The following is a 27699-nucleotide window of genomic DNA, read 5'->3' on the forward strand; positions in this document are numbered from 1 at the left end:
AGATTGAGGAAGTACTTCTTAAAGACACCGAAGACAGGAAGGTAGTCTGAGTAATGGTCAGATATGAATATGAATTTCTATTTCTTAATATTTTCACCACCGCTATTGTGCAAAGATGAAAAAGTAGCTCAATAATTGTGTTCACACAGCGACACATTTTCTTTACAAAGAAACGGAAGGAATACAGACGTAAAGGTTCAGTCAATTCAAAGTGTAATATTTGTTCTTTTAAATGTTCGATGTGTCCCCGGGCTGTGCTGACGGTCCGTTTATTTAGTTCATCTCTCTATATTTAGATCCGGGGGTATTTATAATCTATCTTCCAGATATATTTTCTCAGTCATACAGCATGTGGAGGTGTCAAATATCTGCTGCCAGTGGTTAAGCTCATCAGTATTCTCTTCATATTTGGGTCACGTACTCCCTTATGTACTCTCATCATTTGCATAATCACAGAATACCATATCAAACCCTGTTTTTTGGGGGGGTATTTCTTCCCTCCAAAGCTAACAGACACATTCAGCTGGTGTGTATTTCTGTGTTTTTTGTGTGAGCAGATTGGAAGCTGAGACTGTTATTGTGCAGAGTTTATCATCATGAACACATACGGCAAGCCACTGGAGGGAACTGTGGACGACTGATAAGGATTGGTCGTGGATTATTCGGGATTGTGAATTCGATTTGATTCTTAGATAACAGAGTTTTTGTCCATCGTGTTTTAAAATAAAGCTTTAACAAAAGACAGTGAAAGTTGTTTTGAACGTCAGTCCACCATCTTGTTCCAAACTAAAATGCATCAACAGTCTTTAGATGGATTGTCATGAAATTCACACAAATTGTCACCGTTTTCCCGAGGGTCCCCCCCCCCCCCCCCCGATGATTTGGGACAACCAACGGATCCTTTAAACTTAAAAATCTCAACAACTATTGGACTGATTATGATACAATTTGGTACGGCCATTTATATTTCCCAAAGGATGCATTTGATGAACATTTATTCCTATAAGCCTTAGCTGTTCCTTGTTTAATTGCCAATTACCTCCACCGAGAAGGTCATGTTTTCTGTTAATCCTGTGTAGGCTCTTAACAGGACGATTTATAATCTACAAGTTAAGTTTTAATTAAATTTGGTCAAAGAAGAACCGACTTCCTTTGGCCCGAGACCGAGGGAGACCATGTTTGGAACGATCTGCCTTTGGGGTCTAAGATCTGTGGGAACTGTTGACTCTTTTCTACAACTTCAACTGCAGACCTTTTTGTTTCAGACTTGCTGTTGCGTCATCGGTTTTGTATATTGTTGATGTTTTTGTTTTCTTGCTTTTGTAAAGCACTTTTTGACTCTCTGTTCTTGAAAGGTGTTTTATAAATAAAGTTATTATTATTCAAAGTTATGCATCATTACTAAGGCTTTCTCATTGCAGTGATCAAACTCTTGACTTCACCTTATCTCTCTCTTTTTGTAGCATTTATATTCAGGTACCCTTTAACACCTTTATTTGTTTTCTTCAAGCACATGCTGAGGGGTAAAACTGATTATTTAAGGTTAAAAAAAACAACTTCATCATTAACTTTATGAGTGTCACTGGATACAAACCTTTTGTCTTTTCTGGGGGAAAGGACGTGCTGGTCATTAAACGTCAGTGTGAGTGATGCTACTGACATATTAATGTTAATTAACAGTGGGCCTGGTGTCCTACCCTGAGGCACTCCAAAGGCAAAGTAACCCGATATCTGAAGATCACAATTAGAAAGAACCTAAAATAACAACTTTAAATGAGCTCTGTGTGTTCTCTAATGGTAATAGGGGGAGGACAAGTTGTGAAGCTGGGTGGAAGGAGGGGTGTGAAGATAAAACACCCAAAAGAAGAAGAAGCTGCAGCAGCCTGACAAAGTTTTAGAAACACCCCGATCAGCTTTGAAGACAGATTAATTGGCGCTTAATTGCCTCCTTTATTAACAATGAAAACCCCTCTGACATTTCATTGTTTGACTGCGCTCTGATTTTGGTGTTTTTGATGTCTTTATTCTGCTCTCTTCTGTCTCATGTAACTCCCTCTTTGTTCGGTCGCCTCAGTAACGCCGACGGCCCTGGAGCGAAAAAACAAAGACTCTTTCTCTGAAATTTCTCCCCACAGAGTTTGTGCCAGCTTTGCATTTAAATATGTTTGTGAGTAAATCCTCCCCTGAAGGACTTCTCTCTGAGTCCGACGCCTCAGCTGGAGCCGACAGAGAGCGAAAAAGAGAGGAGGCTTCAGACTTAAGTTTGACAGAGCTGCAGTATTAAGAATAAAATCCAATTTTGTCCTCCAAATATCCCTCTGTCTGTGTGTCTGTCTGAGAGATTCATCCGACAGCCAGAGAGAGATTTAGGTACCCAGGTTTGAAAAGTGGAAAACGCTATCCTCACCCCAGGCTGAAAATCCAAAGAAAGAAAAAACATGCAATGAATCAAAACACAAGTCAAGTAAAACAGTATATTAAATAATGCTGTGGAACACGATTTTGATTCAATTACATGAATAAAAAATATATTTTATTGGATCATAAAATCCTCTTGTTAGATTCTCAAATGGGAACAAAAAAAGAGAGAAAGAAGAAATTTGATTAAATCAATAAATAAAATCTACATCCGACCATCAAGATCTGTACAAACGTCGAAAGTAGAAAAAAAGTTCACATACTTTTATATAAACTAAAGACCAGATTCACGTCCAAGCTCACTCTAACAGTTGTTTCTGTCCTCTTCAACCTTGGAGTCTAAAATCAGGGTTTAATCTGAGCTGCTGCAGCTTAAAGTCCATCCAGCAGGTGTCAGGCTTTCACAACTTTACCGACAAACTGCTTTGAAGACATCTGAAAGGTGTGATCATGATTTAACCGAATATTTACAATCCATGGTTTTAACTGAATTCATTAAAAAAGACAAACTGTGACTTTAGATCATTTGTTCTTGCATTATTAGTGACGTAATCCTAGAACGAGTCATCATTTACTTTGTCCTGTGAATATGAGGAACATTATAAACATGTTGTCCATCATTTTTTCTTTTCTATCTGAGTCTGCAGGTTCAGAGACTTTTAGTTTTCCTCTTCATCTTCAATCCACCATGAAACCTGAACCCTGCCGCTGCTCACGGATTCATATTTTCAGGATGTTCAGGTGAGCTGCACCTCAGTCTGTCAGCTGCAGCTTTAAACGAGTCACTGCAGGTGAGACACCGTCAGCATAACAACACCTGAGGACTCAGACACACACGACTGATTCACCTGAGAAGATAAAACAACCGAACTGGTTTCACAAAGCCGAGGGAGGAAACATGCCAAACATTTACTGAATAGTTTCAAGCAGCACAGGTAAATCTGCCTCGTCTGCAGAGATGGAGGAAGTTTAGACTCTTTACAAAGTAAAACAACATCAACATAGAAATAATGCTAGAAGTTTAGCACTGAGCTAAATTTCGCTTATTTTTAAATTGTAAGTTAATTTAATTCATATATAAATTGGGGAAGAAAAACGATGAAAATTTTTGGAGTCTGGTGAAATATTCTTGCAACCTTGAAATTGGAAGGAAGGAAAATGAAGATTAATAAATAATCAGCACTTTTACTTTTAACCGAGTGTACCTGAACTGTCACATTAAGATTTTTACTTTTGTTAAATATCTCAGAGGTTTTTAAACGTTTTATTTTTGTGGAAAAATTTTAAAAAATGTCATCACTCCGAGTTTTCCTTGTGAGTTTGATCTGCGCATGCGCGTCCAGGCGGCGGTTGTTTGAGGAAGTTTGGATCAACTTTTCTACCTGTGGACTCATTAAAGTGTTAGCTGAAACCTGCAGCTCCAGGTGAGTGTTTCTCCCTTCAGAACGACTTAACGTCACCTCACGGAACTTTAGAAACACTCACGTCACGTGTGTTGAGATAAAAACGACCGTTAGTGGATAATTAATAAGTTTAATGAAGTTTAACGAGTCTATAAATCTGCAATAACAGTTAGCATCATACCTGCTAGCTTACAGCGAGTTCACCTGACGTGTGTGTGTGTGTGTGTGTGTGTGTGTGTGTGTGTGTGTGTGTGTGTGTGTGTGTGTGTGTGTGTGTGTGTGTGTGTGTGTGTGTGTGTGTGTGTGTGTGTGTGTGTGTGTGTGTGTGTGTGTGTGGTTTCATCAGGAGCTGCTTTAGATAATGAAACAGCTTCACTTTAACTTATCAATACTGTCCATTTACTACTCTGTTTCTGCACATTCACATTTAATATTCATATTTAAGACTTAGTAATGTTTAGTTAAATCCTGGTTGTATATATTCTCATTCTTAGTTTTGATATTTTTAGTGCTTATTTACTTTGTATTTAATATTATATTGTGTTTAAATTTGCTAATATTGTGTTTTTTACTCATATTGTGTGTTTGGACAACCTGCTGCTGTAACAACACAACTTCCCAGTTTGGGATCAATAAAGTCATTCTGTTCTGTTCTATTCTATTTTATTCTATTGTATTGTATTCTATTCTATTCTATTCTATAACGAGTCAGAATCAGATCATCATTCTGATGTTAAATCTGTTGATTTCTGTTTTATATTCTACATCATGTTTATGTTTTTCCTCCTCGAAGTGACCGACATCCTCCAACCATGACCTCCACATCCGACCTGGAGCAGCTGGCGGAGATAGGTGAGTAACAATAATCAATTCTTTTAATTCATTTAATCTAGTAAAAGTTAATTGTATTAAATACTTAGTACAGAAACTTCTGTATGTCGTCTTATTATCTACATTTGATTTGAATTCTGGTTCTGTCTGAAGCTGAGCGTTCTTCACTTCCTGTCTGAATCACTATCAGGGTTTGATTTCATACTTTAACACTTTGGTTCCTTCATCTGTTTCTCAGTAACTCTGAGAGTTTCTGTGAAGCCATCGGAGCGTCAGGATGGTTTCCTCTCTCTTATCAGACTCACTTTGTGTTAATCCCCCGCTGCAGCAGAATAAACATCCAGAGCAGAGAACAGACCGTGAATCAGGTTTCCACCCAGTCCTCTGGCTCGGCTCCGGGGGGGGGGCTTTCCTCTCTGATAAGTCTGTATTTATAGAAACTCAGAGTGCAGATAAGGAACTCGTTTAGAAGACGTTGGGCGGTGCAGATCAGGAGTCACGGTTCTCCATCGGTGTTTGTTTATCCTTTTAATCGTTTCTTATTTTAGACTTCATCCTAAAAGTGTGTATTTGTCTTTTTGAAACACTTCAGAGCTGAAGAAGGAGGAAGAGGAGGATCAGATGTGTGTCACAGACGCTCCGTCGGTTCCTCCCAGCAGTCCTGATCCCTCGCACCCGTATTACGACGTGGCCCGACACGGCATCATCCAGGTCTGCGGTCAGTAAATCAAACTCTTCTTCAAAAATCTTTCAGCTCAAAGTTTGGATTTTATGCAGTTTAATTTCAAATTAAAAGTTTATTCACAAACATGATGTCACACTTTATAAAATGATTATATGTCATTACAGCTCGTTCTGCTGCCCCCTAGTGGCTAAAACATATTATTACTGAATAATTCCTAAAAATGTTCCAGAACTACAACTTTTTAAATTCCCATGAAGAGAAACTTTAAGAGTTTGTAACTGCGGTGTCGTGACCATAGACTGAGTGATGTCACACATCTCTAACGGCGAGGGCAGCCGCCGCCATGTTGGAAACACTCTCAGTCTAACCTTCTGAGAGCTGGAGCTGCTCAGTCAGGACGTTTTTCCAACTGACATGTGATAGAACCAATCACAAGATAGAAGGCGGGACTTAACGTTGTGATGAATTTGATTGGATCATATTGTTGAGTGGTGTTTATAGAAACATTTTTTTTGCTCAAGAGACTTGTGGATTAGCCGAGAACAGAAATGAGCTCAAACGACTTGTTGGAGGCGGAGCTGAACATTTTGACCTCTGCACCTGTTGTAACCTCACGCAGCAACACTCAGAAAAACAGAACGTGTTCCAATATGTTGTCGTAAAGAGAAACTGTGTCGACCACGTGTGGAAGAAGAACCTGAAAAAGTCTCTTCTTTCTCTCCAGGTGACGACAACTACGGCAGGAAGTTGATCGTCTTCAGCAGCTGCTGTTTGCCTCCGTCTCACCAGCTGAACCACCGGCGCCTCCTCGAGTACGTCCGCTGAGCCTTTCTGTTTCAAGTTCAAATCTGCAGCTCGGCTTTACTGAACACTGAAATAAAGATGTGAAAACACTTTAGAACCACGAGGCTGCTCTCTGAGATTATAAACATGTAACTCTGTGATGACTTCCTGTTCATCCCAGCCGAGCTCTCACCTGATTGGTCGAATAAGTAACACACCTTCAAGACCTTTTTTAAAGTGAAATAAATGTTTTAGAAACCAGCTGTGACCTCACTTCCTGTGTGCAGATTTCTGAAGTTCACGTTGGACCAGTACGTGGAGATGGACTACATCCTGGTTTACTTCCATCACGGTCTGAGGAGCAGCAACAAACCGTCTCTGAAGTGGTTACGAGAAGCGTACAGCGAGTTCGACAGGAAGTACGTCGACCCAGCTTCACTTTTTTAACTTACAGCTGATGAAGTCGCTCGCTCCTCGGCGCTGCTTTGTTAGCATTTTAATGACAGCCTGTGTTTGTTCTTCGTTCAGATACAAGAAGAACCTGAAGACTCTGTACGTCGTCCATCCCACAAACTTCATCAGAATCGTCTGGAACATTTTCAAACCTCTCATCAGGTAATGAAAGAAACACCCGTCAGACTCACCTCACGCGTCTCCTCTCACGCTCCACTTTCTCCTTCACTTTTTGTTTCCAGTCACAAGTTCGGGAAGAAGCTGACGTACGTGAACTACCTGGCCGAGCTGAGAGATCACCTGAACTACGAGCAGCTCGTCGTCCCGGCCGACGTCGCCAGGTCACACACCCGATCTCAAACTATAAAATCACTGAAGACTTTTATCTTCATCAGTTTTTTATGTTTGATTTCTCTCATTTCTCTCAGGCACGATGAAAAGCTCCTCGCTGCTCAGAAAGGCGGACCCCCTCCCTCCATGAAGACCCCCCCGCCTCGACCCCCCCTGCCCACGCAGCAGTTTGGCGTCAGTCTGCAGTAGTGAGTTTTTGTTTTACACCCTTCACGACTTCTCATGAATTTAAAAAGTGAGTCTGTGACGATGAATAAAAAACCTGTTTTTCTTTTTTGTTCTGCAGCATCAGAGAGAAGAACCGGGACGCCGTCATCCCCCCCGTCGTCTCTCAGACCGTCGCCTACCTGAAGGAGAAAGGTGAGTGTGGACATGATGCTGAAGGAGCAGTATGAAACTCTGACACCTAGTGGTTAGAATGAGTACTGCGGCATGTGACTGTTCACAGCGTTTACAGTATGTTATCTACTGAATCTTAGAGAGAGACAGGAATGATGATGTGTGTGTGTGTGTGTGTGTGTGTGTGTGTGTGTGTGTGTGTGTGTGTGTGTGTGTGTGTGTGTGTGTGTGTGTGTGTGTGTGTGTGTGTGTGTGTGTGTGTGTGTGTGTGTGTGTGTGTAGGCCTGAGGACGGAGGGGATCTTCAGACGCTCGCCTCGTGTTCAGGTCATCAAGGACATTCAGAAACTCTACAACCTGGGTGAGTGGGGTCTCCTTATCTCAGCAGCAGGGGCTTTTTTTTATCTCACAGTAGCAGGCAGAGAAGATCAGAGTGTGTGTGATGATAACGTGTACACACACACACACTGCAGATTGAGTGTTTGTCTGTCGACACACAGAGGAGCATTTCAGACTCTGTCATTCAGACTCGTTTGTGTCATATGTTCCTGTTTGTGCGCTTTGTTAATAAAGTTTGTATTTGAACGTCCTCAGGTAAACCTGTAAACTTTGATGAGTTCTCAGACGTCCACGTTCCCGCTGTGATCCTCAAAACGTTCCTCAGAGAACTTCCAGAACCTCTGCTCACCTTCAGAGTCTACAACCAGGTCCTGGAGCTCCTCAGTGAGTAGAGGAGGAAGAGGAGGAAGAAGAATAGGAGGAGGAGGAGGAGGAAGAAGAATAGGAGGAGGAGGAGGAGGAAGAATAGGAGGAGGAGGAGGAGGAGGAAGAATAGGAGGAGGAGGAAGAGTAGGGGAAAGGTTAAAAGGAGAGCAGGTGACTGGAGGGAGAAGACAACTCGAGGAAAAGATGGAGGAGGATAAAGATTAGGAGAAATACTGTTAAGACGACGAGATGAAGGCAGAGATGAATAATGAGAAGAGTTAGGAGGAAGAGAGAGGAGAGACAAGAGGAAGAGAGGAGAGACAAGAGGAAGAGAGGAGAGACAAGAGGAAGAGAGAGGAGAGACAAGAGGAAGAGAGAGGAGAGACAAGATGAAGAGAGGAGAGACAAGAGGAAGAGAGAGGAGAAACGAGAGGAAGAGAGAGGAGAGACAAGAGGAAGAGAGAGGAGAGACGAGAGGAAGAGAGGAGAGACAAGAGGAAGAGAGAGGAGAGACAAGAGGAAGAGAGAGGAGAGACAAGATGAAGAGAGAGGAGAGACAAGAGGAAGAGAGGAGAGACAAGAGGAAGAGAGAGGAGAGACAAGAGGAAGAGAGGAGAGACAAGAGGAAGAGAGAGGAGAGACAAGAGGAAGAGAGAGGAGAGACAAGAGGAAGAGAGAGGAGAGACAAGAGGAAGAGAGAGGAGAGACAAGAGGAAGAGAGGAGAGACAAGAGGAAGAGAGAGGAGAGACAAGAGGAAGAGAGGAGAGACAAGAGGAAGAGAGAGGAGAGACGAGAGGAAGAGAGAGGAGAGACAAGAGGAAGAGAGGAGAGACAAGAGGTTTGGTTTTCAAAATACCTTTTATTTTACCACTACCAGGAGAAAATTATAACACTGTCACATCATCACTCAGATCAAGAGAAGGAAATAAATAAATAAATAAAAAATAAAACATAAAACAAAACAAGTGCAACAAAAATCACAACATCAACAAAAACAACATTTACTGCATCAAAAATGAATAATCAGCTCTCCATCCCCACCCACAGAGCACAAAGCTTCTTCCACAGCCCATACACTATTAAAGTCTTGCACATTGTCCATCATTTGATAATAGGCAAATTCTACCTTTAGTCTGGCCTTCAAAAGTCCCTCCAGAACCAGCACCGGTTCCACACAGCCAGTACCCTGAGCTCGGTTCTTGCGTGTAAGCCAAATGGCCAACTTAGCCGAGCCAGATAAAAAGTTCATCAGTGTATGTACAGTCTTTTTCTTTGCAGAATACTTTGGTCCAAAAACAAACACTGCATAAGAGAAATCCTCCCCGAGAGCTTCAAACAAGCTTTTCATAAGGACAAACAAGAGTGAGAGCCTGGGACACTCAACAAACAGATGAGACAAAGTTTCAGTTAGTGAACAAAACAAACACTCCTCTCCCACCCCTGGATCAATGTGCGCTCTGTATCTGTTCGTGGCTATACCCCCATGCACAACTCTCCACTGGAGATCTGCTGTTCTCTTCTCAACAGGCAGCTTGTACAGGGACCGCCAGCTGCCTTTCGGGGAAACCTCCGGGCCAAAAAACTCGATCCACCTCGACTCTTTCACTCCCGACAGACCACGAAGATGTAGGACCTTAACACAGGACTGATAGAGTGCCTTTTTCCCTGCATCCTGGAACTTTCCCAGAACAGGAGTACTAAAGGACAGCAGTCCACCTCCTCTTTCCTGCCACTCCCCGACATCTGGGGTAACAGACAAAGATGGGAAGCTGTATTCGCCCTCTTCACTCCACTGCTCACACAGATTCTCAATGTTTAGAAATGTCACAAGTTTTACTGGAAGTGCAGCAAAGACTTCCTCCACCACTCTTTCAACCACCCGGCTGGAGGTGATATTGGTCCTTTCTTTGAGGGCGTCCAGGGTCAGTCTTACCAGGTGACCCAGTTTTGTGCAGCCTGCCTCTCTGAAACTGGCCCGGAGACTGGCTGACTGCAAAGTTGGAGTCCTTATAAAATCATTAAAAAATAACGGTTCCTCAAAGATCCACATTCCCAGACTCTCAGTTTTTTCCCTTTTGAATGTGTACATTTTCCATGCCTGCATTACAGACATATAAAAGGATGTTAATCCAGTGAGATCCACCTCCTCAAGCTTTAACAGAAAGAGCTGCTTAGTGTACCCCAGCCGTCCAGCTCTCCTCAGCAGCAGTCGAGCGATGTCCATCCAGCTGGGACCACAAGTGAAAAGGAGTCTCTGTGCAGTCTGGAGTCTGAATGAGGCAATTTTTGACTGAATGTCTATAAGTCCATGTCCCCCTTCAGCCACCGGCAGGTAGAGGACTGCCGCCTGGACCCAGTGTTTGCCTGACCAGAAGAAGTCCAGGATGGCCCTTTGAATGTCCTCCACCAGCCCTCTTGGAGGTGTCAAAGCCACAAGTCTGTGCCAGAGAGTCGAGGCAACCAAGTTATTGACCACCAGAACTCTTCCCCTATACGACAACTGGGGTAGCAACCATTTCCATTTAGACAACCGAGCGCACACTTTCTCCCTAACTCCCTCCCAGTTTTTACTTTTAAAGCCCTCGGTACCCAAATAAACCCCCAACACCTTCAACCCCTCCCTCCCCCACTCAAGTCCACCCGGCAGACTGGGCACTGCCTGGTCCCTCCACTCTCCCACCAATAAGGCACCACTTTTTTCCCAGTTCACCTGTGCAGCTGTTGCCCTCTCATACAGGGACAGGGTGTCCCGCAGACACCGAACGTCCCCCTGATTGGAGATGAAGATGTTTACATCATCAGCATAGGCAGAAATTGTAGGGGGACATTCAATGCTACCGGCCGCGGGCAAAGAAAGCCCGCTGAGCCGGTCCCTCAACCTGCACAGCAAGGGCTCAATAGCCAAGCTGTACAGCTGGCCGGAGATGGGACAACCTTGTCTGATCCCTCGCCGTACAGGGATTGGCCGACTCAACCCCGCCCCCATCTTCACCAAACACTGTGCATCCTGATACAACAAACCAACTAATGACACAAAACCATCCCCAAAACCAAAAGACCTCAGTGCAGAAAACAAATACGAGTGATCCACCCTGTCAAACGCCTTCTCTTGATCCAGAGACACAATGCCAACATTTAGATTATAGATTTTACACACATCAATGACATCTCTGATAAGAAAAACATTATCCATGATTGTCCGGTCTGGAACACAGTAACTCTGGTCTTTATGGACCACACTTCCCAGAACGTCCTTTAGTCTGTTTGATAAAGCTCTGGAGAGGATCTTGTAGTCCGCACAAAGCAAAGCAACCGGCCTCCAGTTTTTTAACAATGCCAGGTCACCTTTCTTGGGGAGCAAGGAAAGAACTGCTCTCTTACAAGAACCAGGAAGAGACCCGGTCCTGCAACACTCCATTAAAACACTATGCAGGTCAGACCCAAGAATATTCCAGAACCTCTTAAAAAAGTCTGTGGACAACCCATCTATTCCAGGTGCTCTTCCTGTTGCCATCTGAGTGACAGCAGCAGTGAGCTCCTCCAGAGACAGCTCCCCTTCCAGAAGAGACCTCTCCTCCACACTGAGCTGAGGGAGACCCTCCAGGAGCTCCCTGCGACACTCCTGGCTGCAACTCTCTGCTCCAAACAGATCCTCATAGAACTGCATGGCGTGACTGCTCATTTCCTTTGGATCAGCTGTTATTCGACCTCCTGGCAGTTTCAGACAAGTCAGCAGCTTTTTTTGAGCCACAGATCTCTCAAGATTGAAAAAGAAAGACGTTGGGGCATCCATGTCTTTGAGTTGAAGGAAACGACTCCGCACAAGAGCTCCCTTCACCCTCTCCTGCAGGAAAGAGCTCAACTCCATACGTTTCTCCTTCAGCAGGGTACCAGTGGTGGGATCCACACTCCCATTTAACCCCTCCTCAAGGTTCTTAATGTTGTCCTCAAGATTTTTAATGACTGTTTTTAATCTAGCAGAAGAGTGTGACGTGTACTGCTGACAAAAAACACGAATCTGAGCTTTACCAACCTCCCACCAAAGCTTCAAAGAATCAAACTCAACTTTTCTTAATTGCCACTGATCCCAAAAACACCCAAAGTTTTTACAGAAAACATTGTCCAGTAGAAGCTTGTTATTAAAATGCCAGAAGGACTTAGCCCTTTCACCTGGTGAAATAATCAGCTCCACACTAACAAAATGGTGATCAGTGAAGCCGACAGGCAGAATATTACAATGAATTAATCTGGGGTTGAGAGTTCTGGAGATGTAAACCCTGTCCAGTCTAGCTGCACACACCCTGTTACTGTTAACCCTGACCCATGTATACTGTCTGGATTGTGGATGTTTCACTCTAAATGTGTCCAACAAATCCAGGTGAGAGATGACAGTGTTTAAAGTCTGGGATGAATGTGGATGTGGCTCCTCTCCTATTCTATCCACGGTGAAATCAAGTGTGCAGTTAAAATCACCACCAAGAATGATCTGATCCTGATTATAGATCACTAACTCCTTTTGGAGGCGGGTATAGAAAGCTACCCTTTCAGCTCCATTATTTGGAGCATAAATATTAGTGAAGCAGAAAACAGTGTCCTCTATTTCTGCTCTTACAATTAAAAGCCTTCCCTTTACAATTTCAGCACAAGAGACGATCTTTACATTTGCAGATGCTCTAAACAAAATGGCTACTCCTGCACTAAGGTTGGTGCCATGGCTAAGGTAGTTAGAGCCCTCCCACCATAAACCCCAATCTGTCTCATCTGATGGTGTGGTATGAGTCTCTTGTAAAAACAAGATATCAATGTTTTTCTGAGTTGAGATCTCAGAGATAAGGCCCCTTTTCTGTCTGTCTCTCCCACCATTAATGTTAAGAGATCCTATCTTAAGACTCCTCATAGAAAGATCAGAGAGAAAGAACAGATAAGTAGACACAAACAGGGAACAGTAGAAGAAGAAAAACACCTTGTGATGCATGATCATTTCTTTGTCTTCTTCACACTCTTACGTCCAACTTTCCTCAGTGCGGTGATGTGCTTTTTAAGACGGAACCGTTTTTTCGCGTCCAGGAGGTCAAACCCAACCTGTCTTTTCAGTATGCTGACTGACTTTATGAACTTTTCAGTATCACTAAAGTAGTCACTGATTTTTACTGATTTGTTGTAAGTTTCATCCATAAATTGATTGATTGACTCTAAAGAATAAAGACCAGAGCCACTATTTGGCAAATCAGCAATGGATGCATTGTCTGACTCATAATCTTCATCCATGTCCTCTCCTTCACATGATGCCTGGCTACAACACACTGTCTTACCTTCCTTCAATGAAACATCTACAACTGCAGAACTTGTGGAATCTTCAGTTTTATCATTATCTACAGTCTGTGATTTTTCTGTAGCCTGAGAGCTGGTCGAAGCCACCTCTACCTCAGCCACGGCCTCAGCACAAGGCGCAGGCGCGGACGCGGCCTCTGCCCCAGTCGCGGACGCGGCCTCTGCCCCAGTCGCGGACGCGGACGCGGCCTCCGCCCCAGGCACGGGCACGGACGCGGCCCCCGCCCCAGGCACGGGCACGGACGCGGCCCCCGCCCCAGGCGCGGACGCGGACGCGGGCCCCGCCCCAGGCGCGGGCGCGGACGCGGCCTCCGCCCCGGGCACGGACGCGGACGCGGCCCCCGCCACATGCGCCACACTAACAGAGCCGCCCGCGTCAGCGGCAGCACTAGCCGCCTCCTGCTGTCTGTGCGGACACGCAAAACGTTTGTGTCCCACATCACCACACTCAAAACACTTCAGTTGTCCCGAGCTCGCATACACCATATAAGAAGCGTCACCGTGTTTCACTCTAAAGGAAACCTCCAGAGTCTGTGTGGGCGAATCCAAAAACATGAACACCTGACGCCGCAAAGATTGGACATGTTTCAGTTTGGGATCTTTACACCCTAGACTCACAGTTTTGAACCCACTCGCAAACTTCCCAAACCTGCGGAGTTCGTTCTCTAACAAGTTGTTAGAAATAAACGGCGGAACACCGGATACGGTGATCCGCATAGAGGGAACCGACAACGGGGAAACCTGCACAAACAAATCCCTAATGAACACACCACTCTCAATCAGCTGATACACAAGAGGCTCACTCTTCAGAAAAACAACCACAGCCTTGTTCATTCGGGATGCATACAAGAGTTTATCATGGCCTACCTGTTCACCTGCAGCTAACAGAACCTCCTCCACGGTGACAGTACCGTTCGGAGGGACTATCCGAACTCCCTGTCGGAGAGTCGGAGGTGGCGTCTCAGCAGACGCCATTCCTCCCTCCAACCCCTCCAACGATCTGTCTTACACAGCCAACAACACTCAATACAAATATGAAAACAAACTGACCTGATCGTGCACTTTGAAAACAGTAGAAAGGATAGCAAACAATTCAATCTCCGCGCCACTCGCAACACCACCACCGTCACTCACACTCACACTCACACTCACCGGAAACCGGAAACCGGAAACGGAAACGGAAACAGGAGAGGAGAGGAGAGGAGAGGAGAGACAAGAGGAAGAGAGGAGAGACAAGAGGAAGAGAGAGGAGAGACAAGAGGAAGAGAGGAGAGACAAGAGGAAGAGAGAGGAGAGACAAGAGGAAGAGAGGAGAGACAAGAGGAAGAGAGAGGAGAGACAAGAGGAAGAGAGAGGAGAGACAAGAGGAAGAGAGAGGAGAGACAAGAGGAAGAGAGAGGAGAGACAAGAGGAAGAGAGAGGAGAGACAAGAGGAAGAGAGGAGAGACAAGAGGAAGAGAGAGGAGAGACAAGAGGAAGAGAGAGGAGAGACAAGAGGAAGAGAGAGGAGAGACAAGAGGAAGAGAGGAGAGACAAGAGGAAGAGAGAGGAGAGACAAGAGGAAGAGAGAGGAGAGACAAGAGGAAGAGAGAGGAGAGACAAGAGGAAGAGAGGAGAGACAAGAGGAAGAGAGAGGAGAGACAAGAGGAAGAGAGAGGAGAGACAAGAGGAAGAGAGGAGAGACAAGAGAGAGGAGAGACAAGAGGAAGAGAGACAAGAGGAAGAGAGGAGAGACATGAGACAGTTTTTGTTTGTTTTTGTGTTCCAGGTGTGGAGAGCAGTCTGAGGGTCAGCAGGTGTAAACAGATCATTGAAAGTCTTCCTGAACAAAACTTCATCGTGACAAAGTTCCTGCTCTGTTTCCTCCACATGGTACATCTGACTCGCTCGTTCACACTCGCTGATCATTATCAACTACTTCCTGTGTAGGTTGTGTCTAAATCCTGTTCCCTCCTTCAGGTGTCTCAGGAGAGCATCGTGAACAAGATGAGTCCCTCTAACCTGGCCTGTGTGTTCGGGGTCAACCTGCTGTGGCCTCGTCACGGCTCCTTCTCTCTGAACGCTCTGACGCCCGTCAACATCTTCACCGAGATCCTCATCGAACATTACCACGCCGTGTTCGGCTCCCGCAGCCCGCCTGCACAGGTATTACCCTGAACCTGCACAGGTAACCCCCTGAACCTGAACAGGTAACTCCCTGAACCTGCGCAGGTATTACCCTGAACCTGCGCAGGTAACCCCCTGAACCTGCACAGGTAACCCCCTGAACCTGAACAGGTAACTCCCTGAACCTGCGCAGGTATTACCCTGAACCTGCGCAGGTAACCCCCTGAACCTGTACAGGTAACCCCCTGAACCTGTACAGGTAACTCCCTGAACCTGCACAGGTAACCCCCTGAACCTGCACAGGTAACTCCCTGAACCTGCACAGGTATCACTCTGAACCTGCACATGTAACTCCCTGAACCTGCACAGGTAACCCCCTGAACCTGTACAGGTAACTCCCTGAACCTGCACAGGTATCACTCTGAACCTGCACAGGTATCACTCTGAACCTGCACAGGTATCACTCTGAACCTGCACAGGTATCACTCTGAACCTGCACAGGTATTACCCTGAACACCTGGTGGTCTCTTCCTCTGGAATAATTTTTTTGGTTGTTTTGGGACATTGTTGCATCACCTAGGGCTCAGGGTCAAAATATCTCACCTGGAGGTCGACTCTCAAAGACTTTAAAGACTGAAGCTGCACGTTCACTCTGCTCTCCTTCTCTTTATTATTATTTGATTTGCTGTCACTTTTTTAGATGATGTTGATTGTTGTTTGTGAGCTTGAAAAAGAAAAATCTGAGGCGCTCAAATCAGGCGTCTGATGAGGTCATCTGTGTGTTGATATTTTTACATTTTGTAATAAGCCCCTCCCCTGAAGATAGGACTCTGAAAACATCACAGACAGTGGGACTCGGGTGTTACACCCATTGTAGACAGTCATGACTCACAGAGTTATTTTCAGAGGAGATACTTGATTTCTACATTTAAGGGTTAAAAATAACAAATAAAGACTTTGAGTGATTTAATGAAAAAGTCTAAACGTGTTACTGATCAGAGATGTGAAGTTCTGACTTCTTGTTACCAGAAAACATGTCGACGGTAAAAGGAATGAATCAGTATTTTGAAAAGTCTTCACTCTGAACTTTGTGTCCTGTTTGTGTAAAGGTGTTCCTGATGTGAAAACAGACGCTTCATTCAAACGTTTTGTTCTTGAATTTTTGTTTATTAATGATTCCATTTTTCGTAAGAACTCGGTACAAAAAAGTGAGACTACTCTTGAATCATTTATCAACTTTTCCATCGATCCACTTTTTTTTTAATGCATCATAAAGAAGAAGAAAAAAACTACATTGGCATATTTAAGACAAACACTTTCCTATACACACTATCCACTGGACAGTCCCCGTTATTAATGACAAACCAAAAAACTTCTACTTCAACAGACATTTTCATTTCCCATCTAAACGTGTCGTCGTCGTTTCCTCGTCGCCCCCTTGTGGCAAAAAGAACACATCGCACGTTGCAAGCTCGAAGTCGGAATGCAGAAACCGGCAAACAATAAAAAAAAAAAAAAAACCTCAAAATGTTCGGTTTCCTTTTCTCATTTTTTTTGCTCCTTGATAAAAGAATATAAAAATGTTCTAACTTTTTTTTTTTCTTCTTTGTTCAAATGTCTTGTGTCGTGTATTAAAATAGATCTGTTTAAGCACTGCACAGTTTCTCCCGGAGAAGATTTCTAGAAACGGATGAAGGAGGTTTTCGGGGGTGGAGGGTTGTTTATTTTATTGATTTATTAATGGAGGTTTGGACGCGGCACGGAGCGCTGATATGGTTTCCCTCTGGATATGCTTCATACGGTACATTCTGCACTGATCATGATTCATTCTTAAAGGCATGTTAGGTTTCATGTTTCTGCATATCTGCTGCTTTATTACAGACACAGAGCCTGGACCGACCCGCTGAGCGTCAACTCTGATCGTTAAGGTAATTAAAGGTCCAATCAGTGAAATGATAAAGTGAGCTTACTATATGATCAGACATTCAGGAAACATGCAGCAGCCAGTATGTCCTCCTTCTAACTTTAGATTCTGCTCCTGAATGCTCTGGATTTGTTTGGACCAGAGAAGGTAGGCGCTTTTAAGACACGCCCCCACACCGCCGTTTTGGACGCCCCTCGGTTTGTCAGATATGAGAGCAGTTATCAGGTCAACAGGTGTTGCAGCGATGGAAGCGGTCAAGAGAAGTGGTTCAGATAGAAGTGATTGTACCCGACCTAAAAAGCCTCTGCATGTTTCTAATAAGCTCCACGAGCAGACACCAGGCTCTGTGTTCTGATAAAGCGCGTTTAATAAATATATTTTTCTAAACATAACGGGGCTCAGAGTGAAGAGAGGTGATGTCCTGTGAGGTCACATCTATCAGATCGAGTTTTGTTTGGTTTTGTTCGACGGCTGCAGAAGTAAAACGATGATAAGAGTTAACGGTCTGTGCAGCTTTACATACAACGCTCTTACTAACTTTGAGGGGAGTGATGCTTCAAACACGTCGTTGGATTCTTTAATAATTCATTTTTTTAGAAGTTGAGATTTCCTCGTTTTCTACATTGCGCTAAACTTTCCACGAGATTTTAAAGTGTGACGTCGCCTTTTTAGCTTCACAGGAAATCAAAGATCTTTAAAAAGCTTCAGTAAACTCCGAGTATGACCCCGTTATGAACGGTTCTGATGTGGTATTGCTCGCCGTTTAACCTCCTTTTTGTTCGCCGCCCCTGAAACCGCGTGATGATGACCTGATACGTGTTGAAACGTTTGTGCCGTACAGACGATGTGAAGAGAGCAAACACAGGTGAGCTGATATGATTCAAACTAAATAAAAAACCTTCTTCACGTCGTCACTCCCTCGTTCTCTTTCGTTAAAGGCATTTTCCTCGGGATTCTTTCGACCATTTGTTCATGTTTGTGCATCGTCAGAGCGCCGCGCCTCGACCGGCGTCGGGGCGCCGCACCTCGACTGTGTGGCGAGTTCGATAAAGAAAGAAAACAAAGATCTACATCTACGCTTTTTTTTTTTTTTACACTTAAACTGAACCTTTCTGGACCAGCAGGAAGACTAGCGAGACGAGCGGCGCCGGCAGGACAAGATGGCCGCCTCCTGGTTCTTGTTTTAAACTGTCGTTATGGAGGAGGACGCCATCTCGCCCTCTCTGGCTCCGCCCACAGTCAAAAAGTGTTGTTGCAGTTTGACACTTGAGTCCCACATCTGATTGACTGGTGTTTTTATAAAAATGACGCAACAAAGACAAAAAAAAAAGTGTGGATTTTAAAAAACCATTTGTACTTGAGGCAGTGTTCATCAGATTAACGGGCTCGACGCCGTTAAAACGTCCGTAAAACACGAAGAGTAAAAAAGCCAAAAATATAAAAGAGGCAGGGAGGAAAAAAAGCACTATAGACATTATTGAGGAATGAGCGATCCCAGTACAAAAACAAAGAAACAAGTTTTTGGCATATTTTCTCATACTGGTTTTTTTAAGGGGGAGGGGACTGAATGGATGCATCGCACGCCGTCTGAACTCCTCGGCGTGGTCGTGTTTGAGTGCAGCTGTGAAAACAAAAAAAACCCTTTGGTCCCTTCTGCTGTTCAACTCTTTGTTCTCCGTCTGACCAATAAAACAAAACTTCACGGTGCAAACTCAACGACCTCAGCGTCTGTACGTGGGCTGCGCGCACTAACCACTGGACCACAGGCGATGAAATCAGCCGATACCGATGGTCACTGGATATGTTGATATCGACCGATGATATCAGCTTGTAGGAAATTCCGAGTCGCCAGTGTTAATACGTGATGAGGAACGGCCTCCTGAAGCCGAAAAATCCGACTTGGAAACTCGGAAAACCTTCAGTAGCCCGAGCTAAAATCCAACATGGCCGCCAAGTAACGTTTAAGCCGTGTGTAGAAGCAGCGTGGACGTGTTGTCGTTTTATTTTAGCGCGCTAACGCTAACTATCAACGTAGCGTGTTAGCTAACAAGACAAAAGCTACTCCTGGAGGCGTCCATGTTGTTTGTCCGACTCGCAACTGAGACGTGGTTAACTCAGGTGTGATGTCATCCCCCGCTCTGAGATCTGAGTTCAGACGTGATTTGGAAACGCCCTTATAAGGAGTGTGTGTGTAACGTCCTCATAAGACCACAAACCTGTTTCAGTGTCAGACGGAGAACAAAGAGTTAAACTTTCAGGGTTCGTCTCTGATGTGAGTTTGAATAAAGTTTGAAACCCAGAAAAATAAAAAACCCTGCGCTGATGAAGAAGATAATAATACAACGTATGTACAGTGATCCCCTCGAATACTCCCGACATTTATCAACAGGCATCAGCATGAAAATACTAAACTCTCCACTAGAAACGCTAATTTCTGTAGTTTAATCTTAAATACTTTTTTTCTTTGACTCTATTTTAATACTGAACAAAAGTTCTTCTCTGTTTGTTTGAAGGCTCGTGTACACACACACACACACACACTGATGGAACGTTTCCTGAATTCTTATGGCAAAAACATTGTTCAACATCTACTCCGATATATCAATGTACAGTCCGTTCACTTCCCACAATGCTTTGTGTTTCTTCTACTACGACTAGCTCTACTGTTCTCTCTCACTATACGCAGAACAAGAGGGACATATCTTTTGGGCCGCCCCCGTCGTGTTCCCGTGGCGACGGCGGCGGCGCTGTCTGCTAACTTTTTGTAATAAATACATTAAGGCCAAGAACGTTAATAAATAGAAAAGAACTTAAAAAAAGAAATCTCGTTAAGCACTGTAGGTGTTGGGTTTTAAAAAATACTTGAATCGTGGAGGATAGAGGCTTTCTCAGTTTGTTTTCAGCTTCTCGGAGAAAAGACGCTTAGATATCATCTTCAGATAAAAAGAAATCATCACGGCCGTGTGGGGGAAAAGGGGGGCGGGGCTAGTTGTTGGCATCGTCCTGGCTGTGGGCGTGGCTCTTCTGCAGGAGCGTGGCCGAGGGCCCCGGGGTGGCGGCGGCGACGACGGCGGCAGCGGCTGTGGCGGTAATGCTGGTGGGTTGTTTGATCCAGGACTGGGAGAGCAGGGAGGCGGCGATGGTGGCGGTGGTCGTCATGGTGACCTGGATGAGCTGGTCGCGCTGGATCAGGCGGATGAGAGCTTTGAGGCGCTCGAGCGACGCCTGAGTGTCCCTCTGCTGCCCCAGCAGGCGCTCCCTCAGGTCCATACACTGCTGCGCACACACACGAGGACAAAGGTTTCACGTTGTCAGAAACGTTTGTTTTGAAACAGACAACGTTTTTAACCCTTTGTGTTCTTACTTTGAGCGAGCTGTTGAGCTTCTCGTCCTGCTCCTCCAGGTGAGCACACTCGTTCTTCAGCTCGTTGTTTCGTCTCAGCAGCCGTCGCTTCTCCTCCTGCCTCACTGCTCACACACACACACACACACACACACACACACACACACACACACACACATCCCATCAGCACATGTAGAGACACTCTAACTTTAAACTGTGATGGAGGAGTCCGCTGGTTCTTACCCGTCTTGTGGGTGACGTACGACTGCACAAAGTTCTGTGGCCACGACATGTTCTCTTTGTTCAGCACCTGAGGACACAGCAGGAAACACGTTCAGAGTAAAGATTTCAACTCGCTGCATGTCACAGCTGTAGATATATTTTACAACTTCAAACAGAGCCTTGCTGATTCCAGTCTTTGAGCTTAAAGCGAGGAGTTAACTGCAGAAGAATTCAAACTGCTCTTGGAATCATTTCATCCTAAATGTGTTTCCAGCCGACGTCGAGCCTCTGCCACTCTTAAAACCCGCTGCAGCAGTTGTGGAGATCTTAAAGTAACTTTTGATTCAAAGGCGCCGCAGTCAGTCTACACTCCCCCCCCCCTCTACACTCTGCCAATGAAAGGCGTCTGATCCAACCTTCACAACAGGGTCCTAAGAAGCTGACTAGACTCTTCTCCTCTGTCGCCCCCCGGTGGTGGGATGAACTTCCAAACTCCATGTGATCTGCAGAGTCCCTCTGCACCTTTAAGAAAAAGCTAAAGACCCAGCTCTTTCATGAATACCTACTAACTTAATGATGATGGTCTCCATATTATTGATGATGATGATGGTAATGACGATGGTTTTTGTTTGATAACGACGACTTATAAGATGGTTTCTATACTGATTAGAGCTCTCAAGAACTGCCCTCAATGTTGTGCTTTGCCTCTGGTCACTTCCTGTCAGCACCTGTGTGTCCAATCAGACTCAAAGCTGATCGTTTGCTCTTACTGACATTGTTCCCTTTTTTCTAGATCCTTGCTTGTGTTGTTCTTACTCTCTGATGTACGTCGCTTTGGAGAAAAGAGTCTGCTAAGTGAATTGTAGAATTGTAAACAAATGAAGAAGAACACCTCACAGCCGTCATCCATCAAGCTTTTCTTCATCATTAAATGATCTTACTCTGAGCACACTTTATCTTTAGATATCCCTTCAGTGAGCTGTATCCTGATATTTCGAATTGTTGTGAATTGTAGAATTGTAGTCAGTACCTTTTTCTGACACTTGGGGCAGTACCAGGGTCCTCTCGGGGGGGTTTTCAGCGGCGGGTGGAGGCAGTTTGGGTGGAAGGCTCTGGGGCAGTTGTGACAGGGCTGCAGCTCTCCGTCCTCCTTACAGACAGCGCAGTGCTCGTCATGCTCCACGTCCTCCTGACGCACAAACACAACACACACACACACACCGCTCAGAAACAAAGTCAAACTGCTTTCTGGACAAAGTCTCCTTAAACTCTTTGAAGCCACATTCAAGATAAAAAGCACAAAAAATAAACCTCAGAATCTGGACTCTTTCATTTTAAGGCTAACTGTCAAATGTTGTTAGCATGGTGTGGTGTTCTGGTTGGTTGACATGTTGGTGTTCTATAGATATTTGTGAGGACTCGGGACATAGAGCTTAAAAACAGGACAGATGGGGACGTATGGTCACCCTATGATAAATATCAAATCTGTCTTTAGTTATCATGGATGTGTGCCCACCTTGGGTAACGCTGTTTGATGTTTTTATAAATAAAGCTTGAACTTAAAAGTTTCAGCGGGAAAAGTGAGTGTGACATCATCAGTGGTGGTACCTACCTTCCAGCAGAAATCCTCAGAGTCTGAGCATGTGAACGAAGCAGAGCAGAGGTTAGTGGCAGAAACACACACACACAGAAACACACACACACACACACTCAGGTTATAGTGAAGGCGTGAAGCAGCAGACAGATTCATGACGTCATTTAAAGGAATATTTCAACATTTTTATCTCCAATTAAATCATTTCTATGATTGTTGAACTGTTCCTTTAAAGATGTGATCAGGTTTAATATGATGGTGTGTGTGTGTGTGTGTGGATTACAACACACAGGACAGGTGATATATTTATATATTTCATACTGATGACATCATCAGGTCATCATTCTGTTTCAGCGTCTTTATAAAAAAATCATCTCTCAGACTCTTGACGTGTTTTCAGTCGTGTTGCGGTGACGCCGGCGTTTATCTGAGCGCGTCCTGAGGCGTGTTCTTACCTCGTGCTGACATGAAGAGCGAGCTGTTCAGGTAATGTGACGCCAAACGTTTACGCTGCAGAGAGAAGAGAGAGAGAAGAGAGAGAGAGAAGATGAGAAGAGAGAGAGAGAGAGAGAGAGAAGAGAGAGAGAGAGAGAAGAGAGAGAGAGAGAGAGAGAGAGCAGTCAGACAATCCGATCAGTACCTCCATGAGACCAGACGTTTTTAAAACCATACAATCTGTTATTTCATGGAGAAGTATCAAAACTTTAAAAACGACCATCAGAAATGGCGAGGAGAACTCGACGCTGTGGTCGAGTTTTCCTCGCCATGTGGGGCCCTAAACTTAAGAATTTTGGTTGCCATGGTAACTATCGAGGTTTAAAACTCTGGTGTGATGACAAACGTGTGTTTAGATATTATTCTTGTTGTTTCCAGTGAATGGAGACTCGTGGTTTCTTCTTGATTCTCTGAACGTTTAGAAAAACGTGTTTCTGACCTCCGGCTCGAAGAGGCCGCTGTACGCCGGGTTGGCTGTGCTTCGTCTCTTCCTCTCCTGTCGCTTCGTCTGGATCTCTGCTCAGAGACAAAACAACATTCAAACTCCAGTCAATCACAAGTGGGACTTTTTGACTGTGGGCGGAGCCAGAGAGGACAAGATGGCGTCCTCCTCCATGACGACAGTTTAAAAAAAAATATAAAAGAACCAGGAGGCCGCCATCTTGTCCTGCCGGCTCCGCTCGCCTCGCTAGTCTTCAAACATCTTCAATGTGACAGAAAGTAAATCCACAGAGAAGATAGTGGACTCACCCTCCAGGTGCTCTGTAGTGACGAGGCCGAGGGGCGACCATGAAGGCGATTTTCTGTGAGAGAAGAGGAAGAGGAAGAGGAAGTGAGCGAGGGAGGAGGAGTCAGACCTTTACTTTACGTCTTGTGTTTTCTTCTTCTGTGACTTTAAGCTGCCGTCGGAACCTGCATCCCTTATTGGCCGTTTGTCGACTCACCTCGGGGTCCTCTTCTTTTTTCTGAGGACGGGGATTTGGGTGTGGGCGGAGCTTCCTGTGAGGGGGAGGTCAGCCTGAGCCCCCGGAGAGCCCTCGGTGCTGCTGGGCGCCTGAGGCTGGATGATGATCACCTGGTGAAGAGAGAGAGAGACGGAGGGCGAGTTAGAGTCTGTTTTCAGAGACGGCGTCCTCGAGTCGGGGCTGCGGAGAAGTGTCTTCACCTTGACGGCCTCGCTGACAGCGGACACTCCATTTCCAGTGGCGGGGGAGGCGGGCGATGATGGCGTACGCCACGCCGGGCCCCGCTGCGGCGGTGTGCTGGGCGAGACCGCTGGAGTCTTTGCCCACTGACTGGCCGTGGGGCGGGGGCCGAGGGCGGCGAGGCGTCGCTCTGTCCGTTGGGCTGGTGTTCTGGGCTGAAGGTGCTGTTGGCGGTGGGCAGGGTGGGACCCCCGCTCTTGGGACTGACCACAGCGGTGGCTCTCTGCAGGCTGAGCGGCTGCAGCTCCTGACAGGGAGCGTGGGGGAGGCTGTCGGGATCTGGGTCTTTGGCCTGACCTGGAGGAGGAGCAGAACGGGGGGGGGGTCATTATAGAGACTGTTCTTTAATTCACTCAGAGTCACTGTGGTTTGTGCTGCCGCCTGCTGGACGGATTCAATCACTGCACTCTGTGTTTCAGTCTGCTTCATGCGGCGTCACCATGACAACAGACAGATTGTTGTTACTACACTGTGTTGTGCGTTACCTGAGGTAGCAGAGTGGCTGCTTGTCCTGCCAGCCGGTGCAGCGAGCTGACTTGAGGCACCTTGATGGGCACAGCAGTGAGAGTTCCCAGCATCTGAAACGCACACAAACGCAACACTTAGATTCAGCACTTTTTCATGTTTTTATCAGATCTTTTAGATTAAAACTACTCGTCGCACTCGTTTAGTGTTCTGATCAGCTGCAGACATCGTTCATGCTTCACATCGTGGGATTATTAATCAGTCAACAATAGTCTTGTATTTAAATCCCTGAAAACCTGTGAAGGACCCTAAATCTCAAACCAGTCAAACCAGTAGAAACAGGACAAACAGGAAACCATCAGAGCAGGAAGTCGTCCTGCAGAATTTCAAACTAAACTTTAAGAAAAAAAAAAAAGAACGTTTTATAGCATGTATAAATATGTCTCTTTTTATTTGAGTTGTTATTGTAGTAACCACCACTGACCACAGGGGGAGCTCCCACTACACCACTCTGTGCATCTGACACCAGATGCATGCTGGGAAATCAAAAATCTATCACGTAAACCAAAAAAAGTTCAACAGGGAAATACTAAATAATGAAGAAAACCGAAAAAAACTTGTTTAAGGGTCGAAGAAAATGTCGATAAGAAGGAAACTCTTCAGCCGCTACAAAGATGGAGGTCGGGAGCTGAGTGTGAATATCGTGAAATCAGATATTACATCCTGACAAGCTGCAGGCGACAGAGATAAACAAAGTTTGATTAAATACATTTAAATCTCTGAAGATGTAACTTGAAGCACAATCGGTTCCCTCAGAACTCTGGATTTGATTTCCCTTTGCTTCAGATTTCTCTGAAACAGAATCTGTCTAAACATCAACATGCTCACTTCTTCGTCTGACGCCTCCAGATGTTTTCTCGGCTCTGCTTTTATTTTTTCTTCAGATTGTTTTGAACTCAGACGATAAACGAAGCCGAGCCGAGAAGTTTGATCTCCATGTTTGTAGTTTAATCAGGACACTCTGACGCTCTCAGCGAGGCCGATCTGGAGAACGCTGGAGTTATTTTTAATTTTCAAACGGGTTCAAATAAAGATGAATTGTTTTTTTAAAAAGGTTTGTAAAAAAAGAGAACAAGTGATGAATCTTCTCTGCTGAACTGAACCCAACCTGCACCGTTTCAATGACCTGTTTTCTTTCTCTCCCCCCTCCTCCCCTCCTGATCTCAGATCTCCTCCTCCCCTCCTTTTCTTCTTCTGTGAAAATCCCTTCGTTCTGTCGTATTGTGCTGCAGAGCGGCTCAGTGAGGGAAGAAGGAGGAGGAGGAGGCCCCGGGCCAGTTGACCATGGCAACTGCAGAGATGAAAATTCTTGCAGTGCGAAGGGCTTTCATTTTCGTAATTGCTTCCTCTTTTTCTCCAAACCTAAGCACCTTCTCTTTGGGGGGGGGGGGGGGGGGGGGGGGGGTTCTCCTCTTCTACAGTTTTGAGGAGTGAACACAACCTCACGTTGGAGATTTTTTAAATGATATGAAAGTCAAAATGTCCCCGACACAGACGACAACTCTGCACAAAACACTGACGATCACTCTCCTCCTCTCGTCTCTAAACCTGCTGGGGGGGGGGTGGGGGGGGGGGGGGGTTAACATCTTTGAGAAGGTGGATTTTCATGAAGCTAGGCTAACAGTTTCCCTCCGTTTCCAGTCTTTGTGCAAAGCTAATACTAAGAGGCCGGATTCTGCACCTTGCCTTTGAGGGAGTTAAGAAGGTTTAGAAATCCAAACTAAGCAGCTAGAAAGGATCTTTTTTAGCTCTTTCTTATTTAGATAAATAAACAAGTTTATGTGCATGAAGGACAGACGGGGGAAGTGCAGATTTTGAAGGAAAAATGTTGATGCAATGGAGTTTTCACCAAAAAGAAAAGACTGATAAGATACTCTGAAACGAGGTTTGAAAAAAAGTAAAACATCTGAAAGCGAAGCTGAGAAAACAGTTTGTGTGAAAAGTTGGATACAGGAGGAGAATATTCAGCAGGAAAGAAGGTGATGGAGTTTGAGAGAGGAGGAGAGGACGCAGACAGTGAAGGTGGCGACAGGGAGGAGGGAGGAAACGCAGGATTAACAGAAAAGAGGAAATCAACTCGTCTATCATCTGTCAGCAGGAGGAAGAAGAGGAGGAAGAAGAGGAAGAAGAGGAGGAGGACAAAAACAAACAATGTTTCATCGTCTTCTCTGTGAAATCACAAACGTCTCCTGAAACGTGTGAACTCTGCAGCCGAGAGAAGATCTGAGACGACGTTTAAGGAGCCAAAGGTCGAGTCGATCCAAACCAGCAACAGATTCAAAACTTCTCTCCTGAACTGGTTCCTCTTCTTAAAGTTACACTCACATGTCTGAATCACTCATATGTTTAGATGAAATTATTTTCTGATTAGAACATGAACTTTAGTTGTAATGCAATCATTTATTTTACACATTTATGGTTGAAAGAAATCCGTGTTGTCATTATTTGAAGCGTCCACAACACGATTCATTAAATTAAAATTAAAGGAGAATAAGAACAATAAACAGAATGATGTAAAAGTGTTTCAGAGGTTCATCCACATGTTCTCTTTCTAACTTTAACAAAGATGTGAGCAGAGTTTAATTATATAAAGATCTTAGAGGCTGCACTCCCTGGAGCAGCCAGCAGAGGGCGCTGCACGAGGCCACGTCTGCTCTCTGACTGCCTCCATCTTCACCCTGAAGGTTTTTTATTTCATTCATGTGCTGAGCTCAGAGGAGGAGAGGGAGGGGGGGAGGGGAGGGGAGGGGAGGGGGGGGGGGGGGGGGCTGCTGGGAGGAGACGCAGGCTGCGTTCACAAACAGCAACAACAGTTTATACTCTGATCGTTTCCTCTGACATTCTTCATGAAATGAGATTTTAAAAAGTGAGACTCGTTCAGCAAGACGCCAAAAACAAAGATGAAGAGTTTATGACTTACATGTTGATTTAATTCATTACTTTGAAAACTTTGTTATTAAATTAAGAATATTTATCCAGTAAGAGA

At 45.0% G+C, this 27699-nt stretch overlaps 2 protein-coding genes across 2 annotated transcripts; one reads left to right on the forward strand and one right to left on the reverse strand.

Annotated features, from left to right (window-relative positions):
• The first annotated feature begins 3750 nt into the window (after nucleotides 1-3750).
• On the forward strand, nucleotides 3751-17063 carry LOC110002984 (rho GTPase-activating protein 8). Its single transcript, XM_020658668.3, has 13 exons — nucleotides 3751-3842; nucleotides 4615-4673; nucleotides 5245-5370; nucleotides 6062-6149; nucleotides 6408-6539; nucleotides 6649-6735; nucleotides 6816-6914; nucleotides 7002-7112; nucleotides 7211-7284; nucleotides 7546-7623; nucleotides 7857-7985; nucleotides 15068-15171; nucleotides 15259-17063. Exons 2-13 carry the CDS (start codon nucleotides 4634-4636, stop codon nucleotides 15454-15456), a joined length of 1266 nt encoding a protein of 421 aa, XP_020514324.1. The 5' UTR covers nucleotides 3751-3842; nucleotides 4615-4633; the 3' UTR covers nucleotides 15457-17063.
• Nucleotides 16552-26072, reverse strand: phf21b (PHD finger protein 21B). Its single transcript, XM_065951605.1, is given in 12 exon segments — nucleotides 16552-20605; nucleotides 20694-20797; nucleotides 20916-20982; nucleotides 21925-22083; nucleotides 22507-22529; nucleotides 22944-22998; nucleotides 23423-23499; nucleotides 23734-23786; nucleotides 23928-24058; nucleotides 24149-24191; nucleotides 24193-24485; nucleotides 24674-26072. Coding segments are annotated over 12 exon segments (1389 nt in total). The 5' UTR covers nucleotides 24767-26072; the 3' UTR covers nucleotides 16552-20314.
• Nucleotides 26073-27699: the final 1627 nt, after the last annotated feature.

The sequence above is a fragment of the Labrus bergylta genome, chromosome 23, assembly GCF_963930695.1.
Source record: "Labrus bergylta chromosome 23, fLabBer1.1, whole genome shotgun sequence".
Classification (NCBI taxonomy): Eukaryota; Metazoa; Chordata; class Actinopteri; order Labriformes; family Labridae; genus Labrus; species Labrus bergylta.